The following is a 15,245-nucleotide window of genomic DNA, read 5'->3' on the forward strand; positions in this document are numbered from 1 at the left end:
AAGAAATGTACATGAAAATGTTATGATTAATATTATTATAGGTGCATTTTCGGTAGATCTTCTGTTTTATTGCACCACAGGACATTGTACTTCACCAGTATTTTTTCATTTGCAAGTATAAAATATTATGTCAGCTGGTGCTCAAATTGTGATTCTTTTATGTTAGTAGGACCATAAGAACATAAAAAAAATACACATTATGGACATATTTATTTAGTGTTTGTTACTCGAGTATGTGAACCGGTAAGAGTGATCAGCTTTAAACCAGGCCATACCTACTTATGCAGAGTATAGTCACAAAAAACAAAGTTGAACTATATATATACAGGTACTGCGTCATAGGTGAAAATATATTGCAGAATTATACAGAACGATACAGTCATACAAAGAAAGGAAACAAAAATACTGTTAATGTAGAATGATGTAGCATCAAGTACTCCTATTCAGATGGCTACATCAGTAGCATATGCATAAAATACAAAGCAAATAAAGCATCTGTTTAAAACATGTGTAAAGGCACAAGCATATAGAACGTACAGTAGTGAACCACAGTTTTGCAATGTAATGGAAGGAGAGAAAAGGCAAACTAATATTGATTTTATTTACCCCCACTTTTTATATAGGGTATTTGCAGTTGTAGACCTTGGTGAAGGTAAAGTATACATAAATATTGAAGACAGGAAGGCTGCGGTGGTACAGCGGTTAGCATTTTCGCCTCACAGCAAGAAGTTCTCATGTTCGATTCTTGGCTGGAGCACCTTTTGTGTGGAGTCTGCATGTCCTCCTCGTGGTCGAGTGATGTATAAAGACATGTAGGTAGATGCGTGCATAAATATGGGTGTGCCTTCTTTGAAGGTTGGGCGTCGGGTTGACAACTCGGCACCGTAAAAATCCACTGCCAATCATTAGCGGACTGGAGTTCCGCTGTGGCGACCCCTAACTGGGAAAAGCCGAAAGACATTACTTTTTTTTACTATTGAAGCCAGGTGGCAAAATGATGTGGTTAAATTGTGTCTGTAAAGAAATTGCATTTGTTTTCTTCTAGTAAATGGAATCGGCTGGGAGAGGTGGAGGGAGGTCTGTTTAGTGTCAGAGAGTTTGAGTTGTGGAATATAGACAGTTTATTAAGAAAAGGAGCACAGTAGCTGTGCAATTCAGATGGAGAAGTTTGAAGATGTGTGTTATGGAGTAATGTGGCCCTGGCTGCAACAGGCAGTTACATTTGTTTAGTGTGATGCAGTGATGATCCATTTTGCTAGAACAGTAGATGAATCTAAGTGTGTGGTTTTCAGCAAGTTATAGCTCGATAGTATTATGAGAGGAGCACAGGGCTCTGATAGGCAGTCCATACTATAGTCTGAGAACCCAAACATTTATGGCAGTAGACTGGCTTCAACAGTAAACATATGTAAAATTTTATAAGATAATTTTAACTGTATGAAAGCATCATGAATTTGGGTTTCACTGTGTTTATGAAAGGAGAGGTACTGGTTGAAAAAGGAGGCCCAGATATTCCTTCAAGAAGGAAGAGGGCTGCCTGTAGGGTCAGTAGTAGAAAATTTTCATAATATCTTATATTTTGTAGAGTACCAAATAGTATTACTGAGCTGTTGCTTGTATTAACAGCTAAGTTATTTGTGTAGAGCCAAATCTAGATAGAGAGAAAATCATTCAGGAGCTCAGTTTTGATAGAGTTTAGGTTTTTATTGCTCCTAAGGAAGGTGATGTCTGAGTAAAGGATATAGTTAATGTGTGGAAGATCAGAGGGAAATCACATATGGAGAGGGAAAATAGAGGAGGACCAACAGTGTGTGGCAAGTTAGCACAGAGGGTTAAGACTATGAGCTGTAGTTCCTGTAGTATGTAATTTGATCCTCTCATGCCTCAATAGCCTACTTTGTGACCGTCAGCAAGTCACTTAACCAGACAGCGCTTGTAATTCAGATTAGGCTCCTCAGTAGTCTCCTGAAGTGCAAGCCTAGCAATTACCTGGGAATCTGTAAAATCCAGGAGGGAACACCTTTATAGCAGCTTCCAGAGATGGGTTATTTGGCCCAGTGGAGAAGATCCAATTAAGGAAATAGCTTTTAAACTGTTGCAGGACCTCTGAGACGACACCTGACTCATCAAGTATGTGAAAAGGTAGTGAATGATCAGCAGAATCAAAGGATTTAATACGATCAATGAATATTATCCCAGTTAGTCTGTCTTGCTCCATATTAGAGTAAATTTGATTTGTAAATGAGAAAATTGCTGTAGGAATGCAGTAACTGAGTCAAACTCCATGTTGCCTATTGTTGAGGATGTCATACTTTGGAATGCAGATCAGAACTTGGCCGTAAGTAATCTTTTCTTGAATTTTAGTGAGTGTGCAGTACATAATGTGTTCCATTAAAATGAAAGATTAAACAAATGCACTTTATTGACATAATAGGCATTGATGATGATCATACTGATCACTGCTGCAGTAGTCTAATCCATATGGGTTATATCCTGCATAGGATATAATAACTGGCCAGCTTCCAAACCTTCAGGGTACCTTCCGCTCTCCTAAACCATCAGTCAGTTCAAGCTAGATGACTAAAAAGACAGGTTTTAGGTGCCAAGCTCTTCAGAGCTATGCTGCTGCTGAGATGAGTTCTCCTCTGTGGGCTTTTCAGCTAACCCTGTTCCATTGCTGGGTAGGTAAGTTACCTTTGGGAAAAAAAACTTTCCATGTTACTTTTACAGTTATATAAACTAAGATTTTCTGAAAAACAACTACTTCAAAGCTGTGGAAAAATATTTTTCGTGGCTGTCTCGTTACTTTTATATGCTTTTAAACAGAAGCTTGCACCTTTGTTCTCCTACTCCCCCTTCCCTGTTTATTACCTTAAGCCAATCCCAAAGTTAATAAATATTACCTGTGGCATGCACCATTTTTAAAACTAGAACCACTTTTGTCACTATCATATGTTCATTTATCAGTTTACTCTGTTACCTGATTGTTTCTAGCCCCCTCATAAGCACTACTAACACAACTTCACCCATATCACAGCTAATAGAAAGCCAAGTGACTTCCTTCTACTAAGCCTAAATATTAGAAGTATATCCAACAAAGTCCATGAACTCCATGCCACCATAGACTTGTACTCCCCAGATATAGTCATCCTGACAGAAACCTGGCTAAAACCTCACATTACCAGTGAGCAAATACTCCTTACCACTTACGGCATACTAAGAGTAGACCGGCTAAACAAGAAAGGAGGTGGTGTAGCTATAATATTTAAACAGCATCTAAACATCCAGATCTTAAAATCATCAGCTCCACAAATAGGCAATGAAGAAATAATATATACCAACCTCAAAATAAACCAAAACAAAACCATCAACATAATTGAATGCTACTTCCCACCTGGCCAAAACATCCATCCACTAGAAAACCTCCTCAGCTGGTCTACCCACTATCTCCCCCAAGAAACTATAATTTTAGGTGATTTCAATATTGACTGACAATCCTGTTCTGGCAACCATCCCAACCCATCATGTAAACCTTCATGGCTTCACCCAACTAGTCCATTCGCCAACCAGGATAAATAAAAAGTCCAGCAAGCACACTGCCCTGGATTGGATACTAGTCAGTAAGAGCCCCCAGTCATATATAACAGGCTGCTTATCAGATAGCAAAAAAAACAGCAAAATTGTTCAAAAATCCAAACCGAAGGAATCATTAGATAAAAAGATAAGAATTTCCCATTTATTAGCACGTCCTGGTACCTCGGCAGTTCGTCTTCAATGGAACAATTAATCATGCTAAAACATCTTATTTATATATCTAATATTTATTGGCCAGAGTTATTGGTCAATGATTTAATTGCTTTAGATATATAAATAAGATATTTTAGCATGATTATTTGTTCCATTGAAGGTGAACTGCCGAGGTACCAGGACGTGCTAATAAATGGGAAATTCTTATCTTTTTGTCTGATGATTCCTTTGGTTTGGATTTTTGAACAATTTTGTGTTTTTTTTGCTTTGAGGTTCGATTGTTGTGTCTTTATCATGCTCATCAGATAGCCTCAGTGATCACTCCCCAACATTCCTACTCAAAAAATACCTATACCAAGCTAAACCTGTCATCTGCCATCAAATACATAAAAAAACTAAACTTTAACTCACTCACATTCATCTCATCCCTCAAAGAATGTAACTGACATCCTCCAAAGTACCTCAGTCTTGATGACTCAGTTGAATTTTTGAATACTACCTTCCTGAGCATCCTTAATTACCATGCCCCATAAGACTTTCCAGAACCAAAGCACAACCCTCCCTATGGCTACAGAAAACCACTAAGTCAGAAATGTAAAACAGGGATAAAGCCTGGGAGCACTGGCACAAAACCAAAACCCCCTCAACTAGACAGAAATCACTATAACTATGCAATAGAGTCAAAAAGCTAATAAAATAGGACAAATTCCAATACTACCAGTCTTTCCTAGACTCCTCCCAACACGGCCCCAAACAATTCTGGTCCTCCATAAACTCCATCCTCCACCCAGGTAAACTCAGTACCCCTTTTCCTAACATCCCTCACTCCTCCGAAAATATTACTACCTCATTCAACACACACTTCACACAAAACCATACTATCACTAGCTAAACAACACAACCCCTCTCCTCCAACCCACACCTTCAACTAGTAATCTTTCCACTGCCTTCGCTTTTTCTCCTGTACCTACCTCCAACATAAAAAAACTCTTAACTAAACTTAAGCCCACCAAATTAGCAGCAGACAACCTCCCAAGTGAATACCTACAAATCGCAGCTGATGCTCTGGCCTACCCAGTATCTATCTTGATTAACCGATCTCTGTCAGAAAGTTACGTTCCCACACTGTGGAAAGTATCGCATATAATTCCCCTCCACAAAGGCGGCCCCTTCACAGAACTAACCAGTTACTGCCCCATAGCTGTTCTCTCTCCAATCTCCAAAATACTCGAGAGATGAATACACTCTCAGGTCTCAGACTACCTCCTTACTAACAGCCTCCTTTCCAATACTCAGCATGGTTTCCGACCAAACCATAGCACCACCACTGCCTTACTCTCCTTTACTAACACTATCCTTCAGCATAAAAACAATGGCTATCTCTCCTGCTACTTTCCTAGACCTATCTAAAGCATTTGGCATGGTCCCACACAAACAACTCATCTCTGTCCTCAATAACCTGTCCTTCTCTCAATCAGTCACCAACTGGTTTCAGAGTTACCTGTCTGACCGCCAACAATCCGTTGTATGGCAGAATGACATTAACTCCCCGACTACCTGTCTCCATAGGGGTTCCCCAAGGATCCATCCTTGGACCCCTACTCTTCTCTGTTTTCACCAATAATCTAACCTCTGCCACCAAACATGGCACACTCATACAATACGCAGATGACTCAACCATCATCTGCTCAGCCCAGTCCCTACCCAAACTGCAAAAAGTCACACAGGAGGCCTTTTCCTCTGTTGAAACTTGGTTATCCGATGCCCAAGTAATACTTAACCCAAACAAAACTAAACTACTCATCTTCCAACCCACCAAACATACTCAGACAACTCTCACTTTAACATCACAGAAAAAGAGAGCATCACTATATACCCAACTGAACACACCAAATTGCAAGGAGTGGAAATAGACAATAAACTAAAATTTGACTTTCACATATCCATGACCATAAAAAAGTCCAGAAAATACTAGGAGCATTATACAGAAATAAGCAACTTCTCACCAAAGCAGCAAAGATTTCAGTAGCAAATTCCCACCTTATCTCCACCCTACTTTATGCCTCTCCAATATATACCAACCTAAGGCAATGCGATCTAAACAGGCTAGAGACCTGCTACAACACAATCGCCAAATTCGCCACAGGGGCATCCTACCATAGTCACCACTGTCTCTCACTTGCTGAACTGGGCTGGCTTGAACTCCCTCACCTCCTTCAATGGTATCAACTCTCACTCGCCCACAAACTAGTAAACCATCCACTAAATGTCCCATCCCTCCAGAATCTACTCCAACCCTATCGCACCACTAAGATCCAGCAACAAAAATCACTTGCAGATCACTAAGGCCAATAACTCTGCTGGTGAAACACTGTTCTCTTGCGCCATAGCCAAATTATGGAACTCCCTCCCACCCACAATTACCTTCGTTCCATCATGCACCCACTTCAAAACTTTACTAAAAGCGCACCTAAAAACATGCTGGCTATGCTCTTGCAACTCCCACTCACCCACCCCATCCAACTACTACCTTTCTTTCCACCCCACTAACTACCTTGATTATAGCAAGCTGAAATGCTCATAAGCCTAGTACTTATTATACAGCAGGAACTTCTTATTGTAACATTTCTTAATGTCTGTTATGTACTTCGCAGATAAAGATTCTAGTTATCTACTGATGTACTCTGGTCTTCATCTGTAAATATGTTGCAAGTAATTGCTATGTTATATTGTTAATCGCTATGTAATCCAATGTAACTACTGTCTGTTTATTTTAACTGTGGAGCTTTTCTCCCCGGGCCTCCGCTGAAAATGGACCTACGTCCAGTCGGACACTCCTGGTCAACAAATGTAAATAAATAAGTACCATTTTTAAATTTACGGTTAAAAGTTGTTACAAACTACCTTTTCCCGTGGAGAAACAGAGTTTGTTTTACTTTTTGCGGCTGAGGAAGTGTTGTACTCTTTTGTTTTTTTTTTTTTTGTATGGGGAAAAAGTGAATTTTTTGGTACTTTCCTGTTTTACTATTTCTGCTATGCTTCCCTGGGAAACGAGTACCATTTTCTGCCCCACCAGGAAACCTAGTACTGGTCTCTATGTCAGACCACCTTCCAGCCACAAAAAGAAAGTTAACTAAGCAGCCATTGTCACAGATGCAGGTGGATGGCTCTGCTGTGGCCAAAGCTGGTTCCTCAGACTGCTCATCTTTTTTCCTCGGATCCCTCTGGTGTTGCCCATATAGCAACCATGGACCAGGGGTTATCCATGCCCTCTGCAACTGTTGGGGTCCCCTCAGTGGGCAAGGGAGAGCCCCTTTTGATAGTCAAGGGTGAAGGGGCAGAGAATGTGCCCCTGCTTAGCCAGAATATTGTGCTAATCCTTTGGGAAGCTGTTGCTGGCAATACTACATCTATTTGTCCCAGCTTTCCTGTCAGAAGGAGATAGAAAACTAAGCATTTAACTTTTTTGCTCTCTGGACAGGAGTAATTTATCGTGCTTACCTCAGCGGCTTCTGTAGACTATTGTCCCTTATTGTATGGTGGTTTCTCATAAAAGGTAAAGGAAAAGGGATTCCTATTTCTGTGAAGCGGTTCAAGATATGGAATCTGTAGGGGAATGTGAAAGGGCAGATGCAGATTTTTACTCCATTTCTGATTCAGATTCCAGGGAAAGAGTATGGTATTTGAATCTCCCTGTGAGGGATTCCCTTTCTCTGAAACTGTTTCCAGATAAAGGCAGTGTTTTCCATGCCTTTCCTGTAACTTAATTATAATGCAGAGCATGTCGTGACCTCTGTGTGGTACATGTTTGCATGCTTCTTTGTGTGAATTATTTGCTGTAGATGACCTCTGAGTGCACACGTGAGCAAATTTTTGTTAAACCTCCCAGCAGTCACTGTTTAAGCAGCTCAGCCACCACTGTTAAAAGTATTCTGATGCATCATCACTCTCAGTTTTGGATCCCTGTATTTATTCATTCTGTATATTATTTTGCATATGTGCACACATATTCATCTTGCTTGCAAAGCAAGTCCTGTAGGAGCAGCACAGAATGTTTAGTGTTTGGATCTTACTGACGCAACAATTTTATACAGTCACATTCCAAGAAAAGTATGGTTTCATTTTTTTACACAAGGAATGCTGACTGGTTGTGTGTAATATTTCGAATTAAAAGTGCAATGCTGCAGCATTACAATACTGGGTCTTACTGAAAATTAACAGTGTTATGTATGTGTGTAACACTAAAAGTGCATTTCTGCAGCATTGCAGTGTAGATCAGAAGTGTAATAGTGTAGTATTATGGTACTCTCAGGAGATCACATGAAAAATGGAAACTTGGGATACAGACTGAATTGCACTAATGTTATCGGTGTGAAAATGAGGTACAGAGCTGATAACTCAGAATCCAGGTTACAGTTTCAAAACTGAATCTGGTTTTATCAATTAGTGGCTTCATTATGTGTATTATGTATACCTTTTCATTTCCTGCCTGTTGAGATTTCTGTGTTATCTGTTATGGAACATTATTTTTTACATGAGCAGGTAGACATAGGCTATAATACTGTGCAGATAAATCAACATCCCTAATGATTTACTATTATGCTTGCAGGAAAGAGAGAGGATGGTGCGCTCAAAAATGTTCAAAAGAAAAAGTATGAAACCACCTAAGGTAAGATCTTACATCACTAATGTGAGATAAGTAATGTATTGCAGTGTGGTAGGTTATTTGCATTCCGTATTAGAATTTCTTAATAGGAGATCTGCCTGTAATTCAGTAGTAATGTAGAGAGCAGTTACCTTAAAAAAAAAAAGTTATCTTGAGGCATGTAGTCCCAACAGTAGTGGTATTTAGGTGGTATGGTAACCAGCGAAACTCATTTGCCACTTATTTGAGGATGCAGTTATGCATTTATTCATTCATACATGGCTTAACTGATTTGCATTCAGATCAGATTAAATTAGGTAAGAGATTTTCAACAAATGACGGCAGACATAAGTAGCAAAAAATAATAAATTGGATAACAAAGCGTCTCCATGCTCCCAGTACATGTGAGATCTGGTCCTCCCCTCCCTAAATATAATAAGGTTTGAAAATAGTACAGTATGGTACAGGGGAAAATAGTCTTTCTTTGAAACAGCATATTCAGAAAAGTGTTTTCTCTAAACTGGGTTAGATTTGGATTAAAGTACTAGTGCAACTCAAGAAGGGGGAAGAGATGAGATTTAATTTGCATTGTAAGTTCATCATCACATGCAAAACACTTGCAGAAAAGAGTGAACAGCTGGTATTGGAACATTAGCTCTTCTGGACATGTGAAAACTGGTTTTGTCATTTTCTGAAGCTGTTTAAAATATAACTGGTTGAAGACTGCAGCATTTTTTCTGATTTTAAATCCAAATTTAACAGTTTAACAGTGTTTTTCAAATCATTATACTTACAGCAGATGTAGTTTGATTAGACAAAAGAACTCTATGCTTAATAAGGCAATGCTACAGGAGTAAGTCAGACTCATACCTTACGCTTTTATTTCTGTGAGCTAAAGCTCATTCAGTTGTCTTTGTTAAATGAACTGCTAGATTTGCTAGATTTGTTAAGTTTAACTATTTCTTGCTTTCATTCTCATTTATGCTTATAGTGGGAGTCGGAGAATCTGTGATTATCGTACTTTGTAGTTTTATAACTGGATATGTACAGTGGTAGTGCATCATACGTTTCCTTTTCTGTCATAGGATTTTTTTTTGAGTACATAGTACTAGACACAACTTTTTCTTTAATTTATTTCACACACAAGCTCAGTGATATGTAATTGCCTTTATGTGTAACCTATAGCTTCTGAGGACATTTCTATCAAACATTTATGTTTTATGTGTTTCTGTTTAGTTTAATGAATGGGAAGATGGCAGAACTGGTTAAACTTACAAAGTCTTCCTAGTAAGAGACAAATGTTTCCCCATTGACGCTAACAAATCTGCTGAAGGGAAGAAAATGTCCGGCTAGTGTTATGAGAGAGAGAGAGAGAGAGAGAGACAGAGCTTTCAAAAGTTTATTTTTTTATTTATGTTCCCTTTCTCCCTGTATGCTTGATAACCAGCTGAAGCTCGCTTGTTCCTCAGTACTGTGTATTCTCAACACAATGGCAAGAACCATTAGAATGGTCAACATACAGGCAGCTCTGAAGGGAGGTTGTGCCCTTGCCAGAATTTCTACAATGAGATTGTTGGTGATAAGACCACAGCCTTTCCTGGTGGTTGTTGTGTGTACCTGCGCTACCTCAGGGGTGTCCTGTGTCCTCCCCATCACTGTACATGCTTTCATTGTCTGTGAGTGTCACCATTTCTAGCTCAGGCTACCAAGCCCAGCCAACCAAAACCACCATTCCCTCCCTCCATGAAGGAAAAGTGTGAAAAGCCGTCTTACTCCCACCCTCCCTCACCTGGCTTTTCTAGTAGTCAAGGCACTATGCAGACTCAGGTTATAGTTAGAGCTTTATGCATCTTCATTGCAGAGATTAGCAGAGCCTGTGAAAGTTGCCAGTGTTCTAACTGTAATTTCTGTACAGAATGCTGCCAGTATTGGTCTGTGAATGCCAGCTCCATTGCTGTAAAGGGATAAAGCCCTGATTGTCACTTAGGCGACCAGAATTCATCTAGAATTTTGATAAGGAGGATGCAACATTTGGCAGTGCATATCTCTTCAGGGGGAGGGTATTACATATGAACCGGGTGTGGGTGCATATTCCCATAGTAGAATCACTGGTGGAGATGGGGGATCGCACATAAACTCTGGCTTCAAGGGAGGGTGGGTTACATCACTTGTGCAAGTGAGTGGACACCCCCTCATAGATGCTTGCTAACACTAGAGCATGACCTGGCCATGTGCTGTAGGATGTTAGGACTTAGAAACAGCCTGCTATCTGAGAAGATGATGCTCTCAACTGGCTTGATCATCACTTCCTGGGGAGCAAATAGTGATAGGGTTCTCACTCCATGTGAAATGAATTGTCCAGCTGAGTGGTAGGATGGAGGCATTTGATGGTCTGTGGGGCTGAAAAAAATTGGCACTTAAAAGGAATATTTTTTTCTCCATCCTTCGCAAACTTCCAATACGTAAATTCTAAAGTAATGGTGAATGGCAAACGTGTACATTAGTTAGATGTGCTGCTTCACACTGTACGTCTCCTTGGCTCATTTCTTGGTAGGAGTCCGTTTGGTGTGCTATTTACATGTCCTCACTCTGTCTACATGGCTTTTTACTGGATTTCACATTTCCCCTCTCTCCTTCCTAATGTATAATAGTAGATGAACTGGTAATTTTCCAAATTGTCTACAAATGTTTATTCATCCTGCAGTGGACTGATGTCCCATCCATGACGATGCCTCTGTCTTAAATTTCTTGGTTGCTGAGACTGGTTCTGGCTCCCAGTGACTCTGAATGCAATAGAGGTTGAATACTGGAGAATTAGTAAATAAAATAATGATGGAGATTCAGCTGGATTTTTTAAATAACTTCGCTCGCTATCACATGTGAAAATATTCTGATTTCTGATGACAGGAATGAACTTGGCCTGTTAGCGCACCCAGGTTTATCAGGAGATTGTGATTGCTCTTAGGCCTATATACAACAGCACTGTCAGAATGGTAACACACAAGTTTTAACATGAAGATGTGCAGCACTGGGTAACAGCAGTCAGAAAAGGTACATGAAGGTAGGTCCGGTAAATCTACAATCTTTTTTTATAAGAACACTGGATACTCCCCGCAGTCGAGTGGCATTTGAAAGACATGTGTAGAATGGGCGTGCCTTCGTTGAAGGTTGGGCGTCGAGCTGGCACCTCAGCACCATAAAAATCTACTGCCAATCATTAATGGACCGGTATTCCGCTGTGGCGACCCCTAACCGGGAAAAGCCGAAAGAAGAAGAACAACTGGATACTTCTGGCATTTGTTTATGTCAAGAAGTTCCTTTGTCTAGTCTCATACTTGGTTCATTGAATATAAATACTACCTTGGCTTTGAGAGTCTTGGCCTACAGAGGAATGTTTTTACTGGTACATGCCATTCCTTACTTTGCCTGTGTTCATAGGGTCATAGGTGTGTACTAGGCTAATGGCCCTGGGGCCTTTACAAACCTAGCCATAGGATTACCCTGACATAGTGCCACCCAACCTTAATTCCCAATGCCTCTGTCGAGTAGACCCACTGGTGTTATCCCATGGTGAATTTTCTGTTTCCCATCCACTCATCAAGATTTCTCTTGAAGAGGGTCAGCGAGGTGCTCTGCTTGACATGTATGGGAAGTCTGTTCCATAGCATGGACAGTCTCTGGGTTATGAACCTGTCCCTCCAGCATGTTCTGTTAATTGTGGTAATGAGGTTGAGGTCTCTGGAGTGTGTGGTGCAGAGGGATTGAAATTTCTTTAGATGTAGCATTTCTAACAGAGCTGGGTCAGGCATGGCTTTGTAAGTCGAGCAGAGATTGCCTCTAAGTAGGCGATATGAGACCGAGAATAGTTGGAGTTTTTTGAGTCTGTCCATGTAGGACAAGTGTTTTAAGGCCTAGAATCCTCTTTGTGAGGTACTTTTGCAGCCTCTCCAGTTGTTGCAGGTGTCTAGTGAGGTAACCTCTCACCCTGTTCATGCAAAAAATCTGGACAAAGCTTGAGAAAATGGAGGTACAAATAGGGACATATTTAAAATATTGCCTTTATAAACTTAGAAAGTTGCTAGAGTAACAGGATTTGTTTTAATATACATATTCTGAAGAATTTGAAGTCTGAAACTCAAATATAGGTCATTATTTAGTGACTTCAATCCTGAGATCATTCCAGTGATTTGCCAGGAAAAAAGTGGAACAGGCCAAAAGTGTGAACCAAAAATCTGGACATTCTGCGAAAATCTGTACAGTTGAGAGGTATTGTACTCTATGATTGGCCTAATGAGGGAAGAGGAGAGGGAGACAATGACCTCTTTCTTCCTGGATGCAAAACCGTTAGTAATGAGATGTGCCACATAGAAGGACTTTCTGACCACAGTGGCAATGTGGTGATCAAAAGAGAGGTTGCTGTTAACCTGTGTTCCTAGATCTCTTATAATGTCTTCTGTGTTCAGTGGACTACCATCAATGTGGTAATTTATGGGAACTGTTTTTTTCCCAAAGGGGATGATGACACATTTTTTGGCATTGAGCTTAAGGCCATGGTTCTGACACCAGTCGTTGGTCACAGTGAGGCTATTCTGTAGGATGTCAACATTACTTGGGGAGTTAATAATGGCTCCTAACTTGCAATTGTCTGTGAACTTTGTCAGCCAGAGTCACTTCGTGTTGGCCTGGACTTCAGAGAAGTAGATACCAAACAAGAGAGGACCGAGGACCGAACACTGTGGGACTCCTCTCGTGACTAATTGGCAGTCTGACTTGGAGTCAGAACCCACAGTGTGAAAGTAGCTATCTGTGAGCCAGTTTCCAACCCACCTAGTGATATAGGGGTTGATGCCAAGCTTAGTGAGTTTTTCTATGATTCCTGAGTGGGGAATGGTATCGAAAGCCTTGGCCAGATCAAGGTAGGCTGTATAAACCACCTTGCCTTCATCCAAAGCTCTGGTGGCTGACTCAAAGATGTCGACCAAGTTGATCAGGCATGATCTACCTTTCACAAAACCAAACTGTGTGTCTGTAGTTGCTCTTCTTTTGTGTGAGGGATAACTGTAAGTAGCAGTGTGGGCTGTAGTTTTCAGCCACATTCTGGAACTTTGATTAAGGTGATTCAGAAATATCACAGGACAGAATTATAAGCTGTGATTACTTTCACATTTCCAGTGATGTTTCTTCCATCAAAAAAAAAAAACTCTAAATATAAAATGCTTACGCTTTGTGGGGATACTGGTCTTTTCTCTTTAAATTCAAGAAGCTGTTGTCCAGGGCCTAGCTTTTGATGTGTACTGTATAATATTTAATTGTAAATTGACTAAGGAAAATCCTAGAATAGATGCATCAATTATATGCATCAAATAATCTGAATCTGGGAAAACAGCAAAACAAAACTGCATATTGATTTGTGTCACTAAACAGACCACTATATTTCATCTCAGGGGAAGCTTTGATACAGTTGTTCAGTCATTGGTTGCTGCTTTATCTAAATAAAATACAGAACAAGAACAAACAACAAATGCAGGAGGACATTGTCTACATTTCTGTCCCATGAGGATAATAATTTCTATGATAAAACTGTTCAGTATGCATATTACATTTTTGGCATGCATCAAATCAGATTAGGAATAAGTATCAGCCCAAGTTGGAAGGTTTGGAGACAAAGCCAGAGGGGCACGATTACGTTGGTTTGGACATGTGCTGAGAAGGGATGCTGAGTATATGGGGAAAAAGATGCTAAGGATGAAAGCTACAGGGCCAGGGAAAAGGAAGGAGAAGCCTAAGATAAAGATGTTGTGGTGAGAGAGGAGAGAGAGGTGGGTGTGGTGGGTGGCAGAGCAGAGAGAGGGAGAGAGGAGGAAGAAGAAATGGAAACACTGTGGCGACTGTTTCCCCGAAAGAAGATAGCCGAAAGAAAAGAATCATCATCAAGTCAGAGCATGAGCTGTTTATCAGCACTTTGTTGCAGAGATTCTTTTTATTAAAGAAAGTAATGGCAGGACTGGGAAAGTATACAATTAACCTAATTAACCTTTACTACCTTCTTATAAAAAATACCATCGGGAATACAGTTGTCAGATTACTTTGCACTGTTTTATTATTTGTTGTTCTTTTTGGGATGTTACATTGCCCATTTTATAGGTTCATAGGTGTTTACTAGGGTAATGGTACAAGAGCTTTAACAATTTTAGCCATTAATACGTAGGATATGACAGTATTTTATCTTAATTCCCCAGATATGGGATGGGATAGTATCAGGGTAGTGGGTTTTTAGCTTTTGGAGCCTTGACTCATTTTACAGACTGCCTCTGAATATAAGGGACATGGGTAAGTACCCCAAGAGGGAATTTACAGTTCCCCATCCATTTATACAAATTTTTTTGGAAGTGAGTGAGGGATGAGCTTTGTTTTGCAAAGATGGGAAGTTTATTATATAGATGAAGTGGCCTTTGGGATATGAATTTATATCTTCTGCAAGTTCTATTAGAGTCGCAAATAAGGTTTAGGTCCATGGAACACTTAACCCTTTAATAATTATTTTTTGAATATGTAATATTTTCATCAGGACTGGATCAGAGAATGTCACGTAGGTCAGACACAAGTCACCTATGAATAAATGATATGAGGTGGAATAAAGGGATAGGACCTTTAGTCGGTCTGCATAAGACATGTTTTGTGCTTTGTATTTTTTTAGTGAGAAACCTCTGGGGCCACTCCAGTTTGTGTAAGTGCCTGGTTAGGTACAAGCAGAAGGTAGCATTGTACTTATGGGCCTGATGAGGGCCAAGTATAGTGGCGCTATGACTTCCTTTGATTGTAATGCCATGCCTTTACTTGTATGTTGAGCCAT

General features: G+C 40.1%; 1 protein-coding gene across 2 annotated transcripts in view; it reads left to right on the top strand.

Moving 5' to 3' along the window:
• Positions 1-15,245, top strand: part of JAKMIP1 (janus kinase and microtubule interacting protein 1) — a 2,220,219-nt gene that overhangs the window by 1,066,893 nt on the left and 1,138,081 nt on the right. For both annotated transcript variants that reach the window (XM_044056204.1, XM_044056206.1), the window contains exon 8: positions 8,357-8,416. In XM_044056204.1, the coding sequence (XP_043912139.1) occupies positions 8,357-8,416 (60 nt within the window). The remainder of the gene's footprint in view (positions 1-8,356; positions 8,417-15,245) is intronic.

The sequence above is a fragment of the Protopterus annectens genome, chromosome 14.part0 (assembly GCF_019279795.1).
Source record: "Protopterus annectens isolate FY-2018-M chromosome 14.part0, PAN1.0, whole genome shotgun sequence".
Lineage (NCBI taxonomy): Eukaryota > Metazoa > Chordata > Ceratodontiformes > Protopteridae > Protopterus > Protopterus annectens.